We start from the raw sequence: 17,088 nt of genomic DNA on the forward strand, positions 1-17,088 counted from the left end.
GCATTTTCGGCACGTGCTCCCATACAAAGTATGGGAGCGCGGTCCGTAAAGAGCAAAGGATAGGACATGTCCATCAGGTCCTACAGAGTGGCTCTTTTTTCTAAAAACAAAACAATCTCTTAACATTATTTCTTTAAAAAATGTATTTACACAGAACAGAAGAGCCGGTTTACAATGTGATGGCCCTTTAATGCACAATCCTCATAAGCTATAACTATATTAAAGAAAATACTAAAAGATAGACAGACGACCAATTAAAATGCATTCATGGAAATACAGGTGGTAAAAGCGATTTTCCATAAATCCAGCCCAAGTAGGTTGATCCGCTGCTCGGAGGCATAAACTCCTACTCCCTCCACACAAGGGTTAACGTATCCAGCCATGTAATCAAAAAGAAAGCGGCTGGAGTCGTTTTACAATCTCTATTAATGGGGATTTATTTAAACTGCTTTTTTCAATTCACAAAATAGCTTTCATTTTTCTCGCTCTCCATTTTTAATACATTTATTCTCCCCACTTAATCCAACCTCCATTTAGTTTATGAAATCCCTCAGCCGGGACAATAGCAGTGCAATATGAAGGGGATGTTAACATAGAGTTTGTTTTGTAATAAGATTAGAAGTTGGGTGATGTGGGAGTTTACAGTTCCTATACCCTACTATTATTATTAGGGAAAGATTTTCTTTTTTTCCTTATTTTTGATTGCCTTTGTATTTTTTTTATTGTCATTTTAATGAGAGAAGAAAGAAGCACATTCATCTTAAAGTCTGATTCCTTGAACCATGAGAAGAAATATTCAGACATGTATATATGGAATGATTTGCCATCACACATCGTACTAATATTTATAAGGTACAAAAGACATATTCTAATACAAGGGGCCTTTATATATCAAGTAATATTGACCCCAAAACTATAATGACAATAGTCTTTTAAGACGTGTGTACATGAGCAAATTTGGACTGACCCACCTGAGGATCTTCCATTGGGCCCAGGTTCTGACATGATAATAAGGTCCGGGCATGTTAGTTCAATATGAAGCAGTGGAGGAGATCACTTACTTCTGGAGTTTATAACTTTGTGGTTTCATCCACAGCACTAACCTTACCAGTCCTTACTGATATATTGTGTGCCCTGTGCGTGCAATTGTAACAGCAGAATTAACCATGTAGATAACAGGGGACGCGCATATGTTGTATATAGCAGCAGGCTGGGCTCCTAAATAATTTCATCTGATGGACCTAATATACTATCCAATATCTCAAGTGGGCATCTCTTATCAGTTGTGAAAATGTATTGGAAATAAATGCAGCCTGAATACAAGAAAAAATACTTACATTTTCTATGAATTTCAGATGCATCTCTTTTGTTCCTGCCATAAATACATACAACAAAATGATTGGTATATGGTGATATATGTACAAAAAGTTCTATTGACCTCTAGGGTTGGTTTAGAAAACCTAGCTACAAAGTGCGTCTCTCACTCTGCAGGACTGAGTATGTCAATGTAGTATACTGGTAACAATTGATTTCAGTATGACGTGTGTAATGCTTCATTTGTCCTTTGGTTGTTGAGCACTTACTGCAAGATTCCCCCACAGATTGCAGATGATCGATTGGGGACCCAGCAAAAGGATACCTTGTAATCAGCTCAATGCCAGGAGATGGGGGGGGGGGGGGGCATAGCAGACAACCCTTCAAGGATAGGGTTACGAGGTGACTTTGGCCACTACACAGGTTGCGTGTCCAAAGATCGCTGTGTTGTGCTGATTATTATATCCGATTATCGATTATGTCTGATTATTGATGGCCTATCCCAAGGACAAGCCATCAATTTCTTCTCACTGGAAAGCACCTTTAAGTAGGACATTTTTCGGCTGGCTGACGCCAGATAAACTTTTCAGTAAGGGGCTCTAGTTAAAGTACAGTACCTCATTCACTGTTATTTATAAACCAGTATAGAAAGTCATCATTTGATTAATACAAGCGTAGGAAATGTATGGCAGTATATAGATTTTAGCTCTTATGTATGACATATTCCTGATACATTTAGACATTTTTGTACATACATCATAATTTCAGGTTTTAGAGATGCCAACCTCTGTCCCCTACTGCATGAAATATATCATCAGGTGGAAGGAGAATATGCATATTCCATAGAAACAGCACAGGCAGTGTAAAAAATGAAAAAAAAAGAAAAAAAAAGAAAAAAAGTGGAATGCAGAGCACTAGGAAAAATCAATTCCTACACAGACGTGTTCTAACCGGCCATAAACATCCATGGAATGGGTTAAGATGTGTACAAAGCTATTCTCTCACATATAAAGTACATAGCCTTACAGATGCACTATTCTCTATAGATACCTGCTATATCTTTATATTCAAGGCCAAGTCCATTAGTATTGTCCCGAAAAAGTCAATCTTCAAATAAAGATGGAAAAGATTTGTCATTACAGGCCAAAATTCTGCAACAATAGTAAAGAAAACATTAAAGAATTTGTCATGTAACCCTTTGTGCATATAGCAGGATATGGACCATGGCCTGGTTTTGTACCTGTATTCTGCAGAAATCCCCTGATAATTCTGACCCAATGAAATCCGTAGGGACAAAGTGAGGGTTGCATAGGTCCACCTAGTGCTAGGTTCCTGAGCAGGGGTGCCCTTTTCAGGTAGGTCACTCTGGTAGGTTATAGTAGCAGAGCATAGCACGGTGAGTATAAGGACATCGACTACCGAACATGCTGCCTACAATCTACCATTTTATAACAATCACCTAGCATTACATAGCTGTCCCAATGTCCATTGGCTCTGTTCACACCCAATTTTTGCAGTACTACAGACGTATACTGTACAGTGTCCATAGGTTTCTATGGAGAAAGCATATTGTATGTGTCTTTTTAGAAGGTCTCTTTGGTAGGTTTATGTCTGGATAAAACGTTTGTTTTTTTTAGGGCCCTGAAGTAGGCGGTTTTAGGCAGAAATCAGTAATGGAGTGGGGTGTACACTAGAAAGTTGCACCCCATTCTGCGGTCTCTGGGTACCAATTCAGGACCTTCCAGGATAACTCCCTTCAAGCAATTTTGGGTGGTAAATCATTGCTTAAAAAATAAAATGCAGCAAATCAGTTCACTGAGAAGTAATGACATAAAATGTTTCATGCCCCAGTTATGTCACTATCTTCTAGTGACTGGATAAGCGGTTTTCTCATGCTGAAACTGCTAAAAGGCCAGAGTATATAAAAGAAGTAAAATTATTTCAGAAATACTAAGCATTAAACCATTGTTGCAGCGTCGGTGTTATAGTGTTGCTTCACCTTTTGTTAAATCTCCATAACATATCAGTAATTTGCATAAAGATCAAATCCCTAATATACAATTATCAGGATTCTTTCCTTTAGCAGGGAGTGATCTGATAACATGTAGGGCTGCTAAAAGGAGTGAGTTCATTTTTTTTATGCAGCACCTTACAAATTACCTATAGGAACACAACTAATCCAAAAATGGCTTACAGCTGTCATTTTAGGTGACTTCAGAATAAGCGGTCGTTACGTTAAAGTTCTGAAACGGTCAAGTGTACTGTACCAATGCGTGTAACATGCAACCATCAAGCTGGAGTGAATTTGAACAGCCAAACTTAAAAGGGTTTTCCCAAGAGGGACATTTATGGAATATCCACAGGATATGTCATAAATGTCATATAGACGCGGGTCCCACCTCTGTGACCCGCACCTATCTCTAGAACGGGGCCCCTAAACCCCGTTCTACCTCTTTGTGTTCCGGCAGATTTCCGACCATGAAGGAGAAATCAGCATTGCTCGCTGAGCTATGCGGTTTCCGTAACTCCCATAGTAGTGAATGGCAGTTACGGAAGCAGCGTATCATGTGAGCTACGCTGTTTCCGTAACTACCATTAAGTTCTATGGGGCTTACGGAAACCGCGCATATCAGCGAGCGACGCCGATTTCTCCTTCATGGTCAGAAATCAGCCGGAACACAAAAGAGGTAGAACGGGGTTTAGTGTCCCTGTTCTAGAGATAGGTGCAGGTCCCAGAGGTGGGATCACATATATCTGACATATCCTGTGGATATGTCATAAATGTCCCTCGTGGGAAAACCCCTTTAATGAACCCTTAGTTGGGATTTGTGATCAAGTGTGTTGTAATACTGTCATGTAGAGTAAAGTAATTTGTTTTCCAAAAAAATAAAAATAAATAAGATGTCGTGTACAGGGGGAATAACATTTTCTGTACATTATTTGACTTGTATATGGCATGGTTCACCAGTTTTCCCCTCTGCATGCTCTAATTTTCAGTTTTAAGTGAGCTAGGGAAAGAGACTAGCTATGATGTCTCGCATACACTGCACGCAGAGAAAAGAGGAGATCCTGATCTTCTACCTCTCTGTAGCACACCCCGAGAAGCAGCAGCATGGAGGACATTACACAGAAGTAATGAGCAGTGTAGCTATGAATCCAGCACTGGGGTGAGATATAACACTTACTAGGAGCTGCTGCAGAAGCATCTCTCTGTTTCTCTCCAGCAGCTCCCTCCCCTCTCTATAGATTTCTTTGGACAGCATGTAACCTGATCCCTAAGTAAACTGAAAAATCCATCTCATCTCTCAAGACGGATTTTAGCAGTGAATTGAGAATGAATTATCAGTGCAGGAAGGGGAAAGAATGGCTCATAAATGAAGAAAGAGGCAATTTTCTCTGTTAAGATGTATTACAAAGTTTCTTATATTCACTTGTACTATTGATTTATGCAAAGTTTGTTAAAACGACAGTGACCATTTAAGCCCTGTATGCATGGAGAGCAGACCACACATAAAACAGTCTCTTTCTATTGAATTGAGTTACGGAGACCCCCACTGATCATTGTTTATTACCTACCCTATCAATCGGTCATTTAAACATGGTGGGAAAATCCCTTTATAAAAGGAGTTGTCTCATCTGGACAACTCCTTTCCATATGCCCTACTAGAGAATATGTATCTCTAAGAGCAAGAGCAAAAATCGCTAATAAGCAGCGACTTTCACACAAAGGACCCTGGTACGTCCATGTATTACTGGGACAGCCATTTATTTGAGCGTTTGCATGTAATACTACGTTTCTCCTGTAGCAGCCACTGCAGGAGAAATTTGTCGGCTTTCCCAGGAGCTCTCAGGGTATGTTCACACGCACTAATTACGGACGTAATTCGGGCGTTTTTGCCCCGAATTACGTCCGAAAATAGCACCTCAATAGCGCTGACAAACATCTGCCCATTGAAAGCAATGGGCAGACGTTTGTTCACACGAGGCGTAATTTACGCGCCGCTGTCAAATGACGGCGCGTAAATAGACGCCCGCGTCAAAAAAGTGACCTGTCACTTCTTTGGCCGTAATTGGAGCCGTTATTCATTGACTCCAATGAATAGCAGCGCCAATTATGTCCGTAATGGACGCGACGTTCAAGCGCCTGCACATGCCGTTACAGCTGAAATTACGGGGATGTTTTCAGGCGGAAACAGCCCCGTAATTTCAGCCGTTACGGACGCTGCCGTGTGAACATACCCTCATACTATAATGGGCTGTTTGTGAAGACACAAACCCAGAACTCCAAATAAAAATATCTCTTTAACTTTACAAAAATCCAACATAAAATGCTGGGTACACCACTTGGTTTTAAAGTAGGGATCCAACAAACTCCCTCACTTTTACCTGAAGATAAAAATAAAAAAAATCACCCCAAAAATGTCTTCGGACAAGAATTTCCACACGTCCGAGGCAAAAAGAGTTTACAAACAATGGTGAAAGCATGTCAGTGATTATAGCCACAGCCAGACTGACAATATAATTTAAGGTACTGAAGTCAATTCCACAAATCTTATTAAAGACACTAACCCAAAAACACAAGACAAGGTTTTACATTAGGTATTGGTAAACATATTCAATATTTCAGTAACATATACCTGTAAAATATGACAAACATTTAAAAAAACAAAAACATCTCTGGGTAAGAGTTCTCATACTAAAATTCAACTACAGTAAAACTATATCGGACTCTGGTTTTTGGGATGTGCAACATACCACTAAGGTTATGTGCACACTTGTTGATTAAAAAAATATATTGCCTATTGCCATTATGTTTTTCATCAGATCCCATTGTCCCCGGACATGAGCAATCAAGGAAAACAGGGATCAGAAAGGTTAGATTATAACCATTTAGAGCATATTGTCCCCCCTCAAGAAAAGTGGCGTCAGACATTTCAGTTGCTGCGAATCGTTTATGGCAAGTCGGGGTATTAGCTCTATGGCCAGCTAACAGATGGAAGACAGATGGGTGGCAGATAAACACACTATTACACTGTACTAAAAAGTTGTCCATTGTATCTGATTGATAACGGTCTGCCCTGTTAGCATCCAATCCTTTTATTTACTTTTTTGCCTAAAAAGTGCATGAAAAATACTGAAATGGAAAATATTAACATGGCTAAACTAACGACATGCTCCAACCTTGTAATGTGTCCCGAGAGCAGGACCCAGCCCTTGGTAGAGGTGGTTTATACACATTTGCTTGTCCAATGGAGTAGGACATGTCCATAGGGAAAAATTCCGTCCATATGCATGTAAGGCAAGTAAAAATATAGTGTCCCATGCAGCCATATAGAGTACTAACCCCTTTTAGGTTAGTTTAGCCCTATTTTAATTTTTCCACATAAACTCTTTGACCAAAACATGACTTAAGGGGATAATAGGATTCATAATATATTACAGATGTTACTTTCCTTTGAAGTGCTGTACATGGATGTAAACTATGCTACTGATCCTCTGCTTAGACATTGGGTAGTAAGTAGATGGGGTTAACCTTTGCTTAATGGAGGAATTCTGTGACCATCTTCTATAGGGAAGCCTGAAAAAGGTCAGTGGCTGGAGAGGAATGAGCCTAAAGATTAACCACTTCCTGAAACAGAAGAGAGAGCCATATGTGTAGTTAAATGGTATGAAGACTAAACATGAAACACTTCTACTGTAATTGTAGTCATTTATGGATGTTACAGTTTAGGCTTTGTATACATCAGGATAGAGCGCTACGATCAGCATATGCCCTGGCAGCTCTGAGCATATCAATAAACCCATTCACCTGGCGCTCGCCTAAGTGTGTCATAGCATTGTACGATGCATCGAAATATTGATACTATTTAGATGCCATGCACCCCCAAACGGCTCAATAACGTTCATTTACGTATTTTCATACTAAGGTGAATGGCCACACAGCTTAGTATTGTAGCACATGAATTTAGTTAGAGCGGGGCTGCGGCTGTGTAATACAGCCATTGGCACGCTCCTGACAACAAGTGTGCGTGCGCGGTCAGCATGAGGTGATACGGCCGGCGCTGCACTAATGAACGCCAGCACGGAGGACAGATAATGGCGGCGCACTGCAAACCATCCCCATGTTCTGTCTTCGGTGCCAGTGCCGCGGCTCATTAGTGAAGCGCCGGCCGCATCACCTCGTGCTGACCGCACGCACACACTTGTCAGGTGCGGGACAATGGCTGTATTACACAGCCGCAGCCCTGCTCTGATGGCGGAGATCAGAGAAATATCTGATATAAGCTGACCGCAGCATTCAAGGGGAAAATGAGAAGGGGGATGCCCCTTGGATCACGTGACAGGGAATCCCTGTAACATGATCGAGGGACATACCATATATGGGCAGACAGCCCAGGGTCCATTGAAAGACCCCAGGGCTGTCTCACCATATCTCCTGTTAGGGCATACTTAGTACACAGGCAGTTGTTAGGGCATACCTATCAGTACTCAGGCAAATGTACTGGCATGTAGATATATGCCAGTACATTAAAGTTTAAAAAAAGTAAAAAAAAATAATGTTAAAAAAAAAACTGTCAAAAAATACATACACATTTCTTACAATAAATTAAAGGCTCAATACATAAAATATACACATATTCGATATCATCGTAACTGTAATAACCTGCACAAGAAAATTATAGCGTAATTTATGGTGTGTATGCTGTAAAAAAATAAAATAATGATTTCTTACAATTACTAATGGGAGGCACGAGGTGTTATGAATTTAGTACCTCCATGTGCCTCATTAATAGTAATTAACCCCATCATGTACCTCACACATTAACCCAATGTTGTCCATTATGACGGATGGGGTTAATTACTATTAATGTGAGGCACATGGCGGTTCAAAACTCATCACACCACGTGCCTCATCAGAAAATGGAAGGACTTTTTTTTTAAATTATTATTATTGTTGGCAAAGTATCATTTTTGGTATAGAGAATCGCAATACTACACAAAGTATCGTTATCTAAGTCCAAATACTGGTTTCGTGACAACCCTAGTGTGTCATTTTTGGCAGACGCTGTGCTGGCATCAGCATACCTTGTTATTTGCTGCATGGAATAGCGTAGCAGACTACGCTATTCCATCCAGAGGGACACAGTAGAAATAATATGTATACCGCATGGTAATTTATTTTTCTACTATGGCATGGGTCAGTGATCTTCGGCACTCCAGCTGTTGTGAAACTACAATTGCCTGCATGCCCTGACAGCATTTGGCGATTTTCGATTTCAATTTTCTTTTTTTCTGTTTACTTAACAGTAATACCAAGAGATAATTTGAATACATTTTCTGTATATAAATAACTTTTGAATATATATTGATATAATTATTGTACGTAACTTCACAACTTTTAACCTCTGCAAATAAATACTTTATTTTATCATAAATACAATTGGAAAAATGTATATCTAATGGATTAGAACTTTGGTTGGGCCGTGAAAAATGGTCCGTGTGTCAGCCGGATTTCGTGGTCCGACCACGGTACATATGAACGACACTGCCGGCATCATAGTCATTTAAGTTGCAATCACACGACAGTGGAAAAAAATGGGCATTAAAAATCTGATCAATGGTCAGTTTTTCATGTCCATTTTGCATCAGTGTCTCCAAATTCTCATCCATTTCCAATCCATCTTCCATGGCCGTTAAAAAATAATAATAATAATAAAAAAAAGGATGGATTTAGTTTGTCAGGGTAGATAGTGCCACAGTGCCCATATATAGTGACAGTGCCCACATATAGTGATATAGTGCCCACATATAGTGACATAGAGCCCACATATAGTGCCCTCATAGTGCCACAGTGACCACATATAGTGACATAGTGCCCACATGTAGTGACAGTGCTCACATAGTGCCACCCAATATAGTGCAACACCCCCTTGCAGACAGCACCCCCAACCCCATGTAGACCGTAGCCCACCTTTTAGATCACAGCACCCCCTCCCTTGTAGATCACACCCCCACCCCCCTTGCAGATCGCAGCACAACCCACCTCCCTTGTAGAGCTTCCCCCACCCCTTGTAAATAGAGCTTCCCCCTGCAGCACGGCGCCACTAATGAATCGATTCTACAATTCTGTTGAAAAACAGAATCGTGAGAGTCCTTGAGGGCGAATTAATCAAATTACTTTGATTAATCGCCCAGCCCTACTGTCAGGGCATGCTGGTAGTTTTAGTTTCACAACAGCTGGAGTGCCAAACGTTGCTGACCCCTGTACTATGGGGTCCCACAGGCCAGGCGATGTATGCCACTGTTTGCCTATACAGTGGCATCCGTCGCAGCTTTCCGTCAGAGGTATACATGAGGAAACGCTTCTGATATATACCTTTGATAAAATGATGTGAACAGAGCCTTAGACATCAGTCTCCATATCATATTTTATACATTATACATGATCAATCTATTGTAGCCTTTGTACACATAGCAAATGTTATAAACTTGGTTCCTTAGTTTGGAATTAATTAAGCCTTTACAATTAAATATTCACTCCTACGGGAGCCAAAAATACGACCTCACAATCTGAAGAAATGCCCAGTTGGTGCACACAGCAGTCATGAGGGGTTGCATTGACAGTATTTTTAAGTTTGTTTACATGAGTCGAATTTGACGGAGCATTTTTTACAGGTGCAACACATTATACATGTTTTACCTGTAAAAAATGCACATCCAAAAACCACACCGCAAAACCGTTGCAATCCGTGGTAAAACCGTATGTAGGTTTTTCACCACGTGGTCATAAACTGCTCTTGTAAATAGACCCTAAACATACAAAGCATACACGTTTTTATTTTGGCATTAAACAGTTGGTCTTTCAGGCTGCAGAGTTTTTTTTAACAGGATAGATTTATGGCAAATTCGATGGATTAGATAAAAATTGGTCTGATTGAATAGAAATTGTACAGAAATCAGTTAGTGTAACTGAACCTTAGCCGTAAAAGCACTAAAGGTATAGGAAGAGATTAGACTGGATTCAGACATGCAGCTTTTAATGTAAATGTGAAGTGAAGGACATAAAAACAAAAAAAACCTCAAAAAACTTGCCGTGATCCACAAAGGCCAAACCGCAGTAAATAGTGTGCCGTCTATGCTGCGTAATTCCCAGCCTTGCGGCACAAACCACTATATGTGCAGTGCAAGCACCCTTAATGTGCAAAACGATATTTGAAAGCTACCATTGTTAATCAATATGGATTATGCATATATAGAAATCATGACAGTATCAGTAAATGTTGCCAACATTAAAGGGGTTTTCCCATGCTAGTAAGTGATGGCATATCGCTATAATATGCCATCGCTTATTTAACGTTGGGGGTCACTTCATTCTTGTGATCAGCAGAGATCAGACCCCCCCCCCCCCCCACGGATCATAATGTAATGGCACAGCCTAGTGATATGCCATAATATTATATGATGGGAATACCCCTTTAATAAGTATATTGCGAAGATCAAACTTGTGTTTTAAAAAGGCGGCATACGTACAAAGATTTCACTAATGGAAATGTCCATTAGACCCTTGTAATGATTTTTTAAACCACTGATTGCTTTATATTCGTTAGATTTCCAAGTGCTTTTTATGTCATTATACGGAGGAAACAATTAGATTCTACTTTTTAAAATCACTCTGAAATCGCAGAATGTCGCATTTTAAAAAAAAAGAAATTGCTAGCGAGTTGCTTGTGTGTAGTGACTTTCAAGAGATTTTCAAGCAACTAAAAATTGTAGCCCTAGACTTTAGACGATTGTTCTTGGACCTTTAGAAAACGCAGTTCTTCTCTACTTTCAGCTACAGCATTAACCTGACCGCAGACATGGAACCCAAAGAGTAGTTGATGTCACTAGGTATCCACGCCTATGTGTTGCAAAAAGGGAAAAAAAATCCATAAAGAAAATATCAACATTATCATATTTGGCTGTGGGTAGATTACCTCTGATGACCTGGAACAGCTGTAAGATCACAATATTTTAAATCTCATACTGCAAAAGTAAATTTTCTTATACAGTGACCACGGTTTTAAAGGGTCTCCTGTTATGTTGACGAGAATACAATTACGACAGGATTTGTTTGCATATCATTTCAGCCATTTCCCTGCATTTCAGTGTTCGTGGAGGTTGAATACAGTCCAAAGGGAAACTAGAAAGCTTGGCTGCCAGCTCCAAAAGACTGAGGAATGACTTGGGACTTGCCAGGTGTAGACGTACAGGTCCAATGCTGCCTTTAAAGCGGAAGGATTTGTATATTGGGAAATGGTCCTGGAGTGTTTGATCCAACTGTGGGAAGAATAAATACATGTGAGTTTTGAGAAGACTAAGAGATGGAGCCAAGCAAAATGCAATAAACTAAGGAAACCTATAACAGTTAGCCTGCGTTCTTAATGGCCTCGTGGCTTCTGTTTTACAAGAGTCAGATGAGAACGAAGTCAAAAGCACTTAGAAATTAGGCATCGTAGTTTAAATGGCACTAAGCATAGGAACAAGCGGTTATTGGACAATAAGGAGGTCCTGGTAAAAACTGCTCACTGCTAAACTGAACCATAGAGGTAAATATTTTGTTAAAGTATGTTATTTTATGCACCCATATTACTACACCAACTCTCAACTTCCTTTGGGGCCATGCGCTCCAACTAATGCTGAACTTGTAACGACCTTCATCTTCTCCCTCCTCCTTTGTTTTACATATTTTCTTGGTTTTGAACAAAAATACATCTCTAGATATATTGCTATTTGACCAGGCTGCTTATGATATGATGATTATGACACTTTGTATTAACATATGCATTTACAGCTCATTTTAGATAATTGCGACAAAATGAGCTGTTTTATCTATGTCACATTTAGCCTTTTATCTAACACACACCAGTGTTGTCTCTGCAAAGGGCACATTTAATTTATGTTAAAATTTGCTGTTAATCCTGTCCATTTAGTTCATAACTTCTTTATGCCCTGGTTCATTAAACTTTAAGTGTAAAAAAAAAAGGAGAAGTCAGACAGAGGAGATGGAGGAAGGAGGAAGAGAAAGGAATTAGAAATATAGAAAAAAGGAGTAGAATAAGGGAGTCTGAAAAGAAAGAGAAAGTAGCCGGGAGAAGAAAAAGAAAAGAATCAGAGTAAAAGTAAAAGAGAAAGGAGTTAGAAGAAGAAGAAAGAGAAAGGAGTTAGAAGAAGAAGAAAGAGAAAGGAGTAAGAAGAAGAAGAAGAAGAAGAAGAAGAAAGAGAAAGGAGTAAGAAGAAGAAGAAGAAGAAGAAAGAGAAAGGAGTCAGAAGAAGAAGAAAGAGAAAGGCGTAAGAAGAAGAAGAAAGAGAAAGGAGTCAGAAGAAGAAGAAAGAGAAAGGCGTAAGAAGAAGAAGAAAGAGAAAGGAGTCAGAAGAAGAAGAAAGAGAAAGGAGTCAGAAGAAGAAGGAGAAAGGAGTAAGAAGAAGAAGAAGAAAGAGAAAGGAGTAAGAAGAAGAAGAAGAAAGAAAAAGGAGTCAGAAGAAGAAGAAAGAGAAAGGCGTAAGAAGAAGAAGAAAGAGAAAGGAGTCAGAGGAAGAAGAAAGGAGTCAGAAGAAGAAAGAGAAAGGAGTCAGAAGAAGTAAAAATGTATCCAACTATGTGGCAAAATCGAGTTTGTTCACAAGATAAAAGAACACCTGCAGGGCTGTCATGACAATCTTTTTTTATTCCAATGACTGGTTGTACGTCTCTTTAGCCCCATCAATCTCTATGTAAGGGACGAACGTGCCAAGCGACGCATTACACCATAACAGGCCCCTGCCCGGCAATGTTGGAACCGCTATGTGCACAAAGCAACCAATCACCTAAAGAATATATAAAGGGACAGTGTCCAAAACCATCTATATGAACAGTAAAGGATCACCTGTCCACAAAATAATGTCAGTATTTCTAAAAGTATTGTCGGGTGCAAGAGATCCAGCAAAAACCCCCAAAAAACTGTAATAAAGCCCATGGTATATTGATAAGGAACAGCTTATTAGACATCCTCCACATAAAAAAAAGATCATGCCCGTATCACGGTACAGAATTTGGAATGTAACAGCTGTATGTGGCAGGACATAGTCATAAGAACAGTAAAAAAAAAAAAACTTGTGGATGTGGGCTTTTGTACTGGACAATTAATTCCAGGACTTGATTACCAACAAATTCAAAAAATGATAAGGGGTAAAATTAGTTTCACGGTCTGAAAAAAAATTTGCTTTACAACCTCTCCCAAAATAAATAATCCCTACTTGGAAAGCCCACAAACTAAAAAGAAATTATAATAAATTGACTCCCTAAAAATACGCCCCCACCCATTTTTTTTTTGGTGTTAAATACTAGTAATTTGAAACAGTGTGAAAGGTTTTGAAACAGGGGTAGTTACAAAGGCCTGGTTTTGATGGACACGAGGCAATAAAAGTGGGTTTCCCTCCTCCTGCCATGCTTGCTACATACCCGGCACCTTTTTTGGGAATATTTTTGGGTCTCAATGGAAGGAACAGGGTGTAAGAAGTGGCGCTCTGAAAGCCTGCGCACATCCTCAGATTCGCAGGATTGTTCAGGTATAGTGGACTCAAAAAGGAGATGCTTAACTGGTTCCCGACCGCTGGCTGTGTTTTTATGGCCAGCGATCAGGGTCCTTAAAACCCGAGCCATAGACTTTTTACGGCTCGGGTTTTAACTTGCTGCCCGAGCGATCGGGCAGCTGAATGTCAGGTCTCCGGCTGTCAGTGACTGCCGGGGACCCGGAGGAGAGGATAGAAGCAGCTTCCGCTGCTTCTGTCTTCTCTGATCACTTGTACACAGCGCTTATTGCGCGCTGCGTATAGGAATAGAAGCAGCGGCTGCGCCGCTGTCTCTATTGCTCCCGGTGTTCATGTGACTGGTCACATGATCATCGGGTGCCATTAGTGACAGACTGCTGCTGGGTCTTACTAGACCCAGCACAGCCCTATTAGTGACAATCGTCACTATGAGAGGGCTGATGTAAAGGATCTGCCAGGCACAGCTTCGAGGTCAACGCCCATAGATAATCAGTCTGCACCTGCTTCTATGTCTGTGAGACTGACTCCATCTTCCACCACTCAGGGTGGCAGGCTTAGGAGTGGGAGAACCTATCACAGCCTGGCCAGACGGAGCTAGCTCCCGCCCTCTATTTATACCTGCCTTTCCTGTTCCTCCTTGTTTGTGATTCTTCTCGTTTGGTTTCCTGGCCCTGCTGCAGCTTCTTGTACTTGTCCTTGCTTCATATTGACCCCAGCTTGCTGACTACTCTCCTGCTCTGCGTTTGGTACCTCGTACACTCCTGGTTTGACTCGGCTTGTTCACTACTCTCCTGCTCTGCGTTTGGCACCTCGTACTCTCCTGGTTTGACTCGGCTTGTTCACTTCTCTTGTTGCTCACGGTGTTGCCGTGGGCAACTGCCCCTTTCTCCCCCTAGCTCTGTGTACCCTTGTCCGTTTGTCTGTCGTGCACTTATTGAGCGTAGGGACCATCGCCCAGTTATACCACGTCGCCTAGGGCGGGTTGTTGCAAGTAGGCAGGGACTGAGTGGCGGGTAGATTAGGGCTCACTTGTCTGTCTCCCCACCCCCGTCATTACAGCTGATTTCCCCTGTAACTGGGGCTGCTGTGCAGCTCCAGTTACAGTGGAAAAGCATGGTGTAAAAGAAAGAAAAAAAATATATACAGTCCCCCAAAGGTCTTTTTTGACTTTTGAGGGACAGACCATAGTAATAAAAAATAGTAAAGTGCAAAAAAATACGCACTCACTACTTGGGAGGACTTGGGAATTGTCGGTAAAATGCATGAACCGCATAAGGGCCTCATAGCGGTTTCTGGACATCACTGCTGCAAATACAAGGGTAGCGTGGACAGCACTAGAAGTTCAGTAGGACCGGACAAATGGCTTTTTAACCAAACCCATATTGAGGGTAATGCCTAAAAGATTTTTAATTTCTGGGACACTTGTGGGTTTCCACATTCTGGAATAAATAGATGAAGGCTTTTGCAGAACAAACTGCATAGCATAAAGATTAGTCTGCTGGACTATCAATTCTAGGATGTATCACATACAAATAAATGAAAAAAATTATAGGGAGTAAAATTTGGGATATGTACATTAATTCCTGGAATCGCTTCAAATTGGGATACTTGGGGGGAAAATGATAGTGCAGGATCCCACATAACGGGAGGGACTGCAGCACCCGGCCCTGCACTTGACACCTCTATAGTGAAGGCTGTATCTACCACGAGAGGACTTTAGGGTTCAGTGGTAGAATTGGAATAGTCACTGTCTACATATCTATGTAAATCAATCAAAAAAATGAGCAGCAACACCAAAGAGCAAGTGAAAAAAAGTGGGTACTTACAGGGCTTGCACCCACATGCTGCTGGATTTTTTGTATATCTATCTATACATCTATCTCCATCCATCTATCTAGTTTTTTTTATTTCAATAAATCAATTTTTTTTGTCGTTGTATTTTTTTTTTTAAACTTTAATCGCTACCGCCTTACTAATGGCCGCTGACTGATTGACAGCATCCATTAATAAGGCGGGGCTTAGTGTTAGCGGGTGAAAAGGCTAACACTAACCCCCATTATTACCCCAGTACCCACCGCCACCAGGGGTGCCAAGAGGAGCAGGGTACGATCCAGTACCCGACCATCTGTAGTGATGGCCGGGCACTGGGGCAGCTGCAAGCTGGTATTACTAGTCTGGGAAAGGTCAAAAGCAGTGGCTCTTCCCACCCTGGTTTTACTAGGCTGCTGCTGCTGCTTAAGCCTTGTACCTGGCTGGTTAAGAAAAATGGGGGGGGGCCCAAACGTAATTTTTTTTAATAAATAATTGGACAGCACGATGTTGGGTTCCCCCACTTTTATAACCAGCCAGATACAACACAGCAGCAACAGGCTAGTATTACCAGGATGGGAAGGGCCAGTTCTTGGGCTTTCCCAGTCTAATAATACCAGCCTGCAGCCGCCGCAGTGCCCAACCATCACTACAGATGGTCGGGTACTGGATCGTACCGGCTCTTCCTGGCACCCCTGGTGGCAGTGGGTACCAGGGTAATAATGGGGATTAGTGTTAGCCTCATGTCTAACATTAAGTCCCCCCCCTTACTAAGGTGGTAGTTATAAAGTTTAAACCAATACAAAGACATAGATAAAATATTTTATTGAAATAAAAATCCCACACAACCCTCGTTTGCGTTTTTTTATTCTCAAAAAAATGGATGTTTTCGAAGTAGTCCTCGAATCTGAAGTAGTCCAACAACCGAACTTGTAAAAAACCACAAACACACAAAAATAATTAGTAACACATAAAAAAGTAAAGTAATTCCTATACTTACCTTTCCTAGGTCCAGCGCTAGAGCTGCAATGTCATCAAGCTTTGCCCTATATCTAATCCTATCATGTGTGATACGGTTTTGCTGAGCCGCTGTATCTAATCCGATCATGTGTGATACGGTTTTGCTGAGCCACTGTATCTAATCCTATCCATAGCTATAGGGTCGTATTGATATATATATATATATATATATATACATACACATTTTTTTTGTGGGGCACATATGTATTGGGTCTATTTCCCCTGATGTTCTAAGTCCTTAGTGACGCCCCTGGCTGCTAGTACTGCATTGTTGAATCACTTAGGAGACCCAGCAATGTAGCTGAAAGCAGCGGGCCATCGGCCATGAGAAGTTTGGGGATGGGGACACAAGAAGAACCTTTGCATCGGGGCCCA

At 40.9% G+C, this 17,088-nt stretch overlaps 1 protein-coding gene across 6 annotated transcripts in view; it reads right to left on the reverse strand.

The window, feature by feature from the left end:
* GHDC (GH3 domain containing) overlaps positions 1 to 17,088 on the reverse strand; it is a 101,913-nt gene that overhangs the window by 29,292 nt on the left and 55,533 nt on the right. For 2 of the 6 annotated variants that reach the window (XR_012851633.1, XR_012851634.1), the window contains exons 9-10: positions 11,292 to 11,634; positions 5,561 to 6,943 (exon numbers count right to left, since the gene is read on the reverse strand). Coding sequence is in view for 2 of the 6 variants with exons in the window: in XM_075845975.1 (XP_075702090.1) it covers positions 11,413 to 11,634 (222 nt within the window). In the remaining 4 variants the exon portion in view is untranslated. Of the gene's footprint in view, positions 1 to 1,337; positions 1,373 to 2,363; positions 2,422 to 5,560; positions 6,944 to 10,335; positions 11,635 to 17,088 lie in introns of those variants that run through there. The other 4 variants (XR_012851631.1, XR_012851632.1, XM_075845975.1 and 1 more) reach the window with 4 other exon arrangements.

The sequence above is a fragment of the Rhinoderma darwinii genome, chromosome 13 (genome assembly GCF_050947455.1).
Source record: "Rhinoderma darwinii isolate aRhiDar2 chromosome 13, aRhiDar2.hap1, whole genome shotgun sequence".
In the NCBI taxonomy this organism is placed as follows: domain Eukaryota; kingdom Metazoa; phylum Chordata; class Amphibia; order Anura; family Rhinodermatidae; genus Rhinoderma; species Rhinoderma darwinii.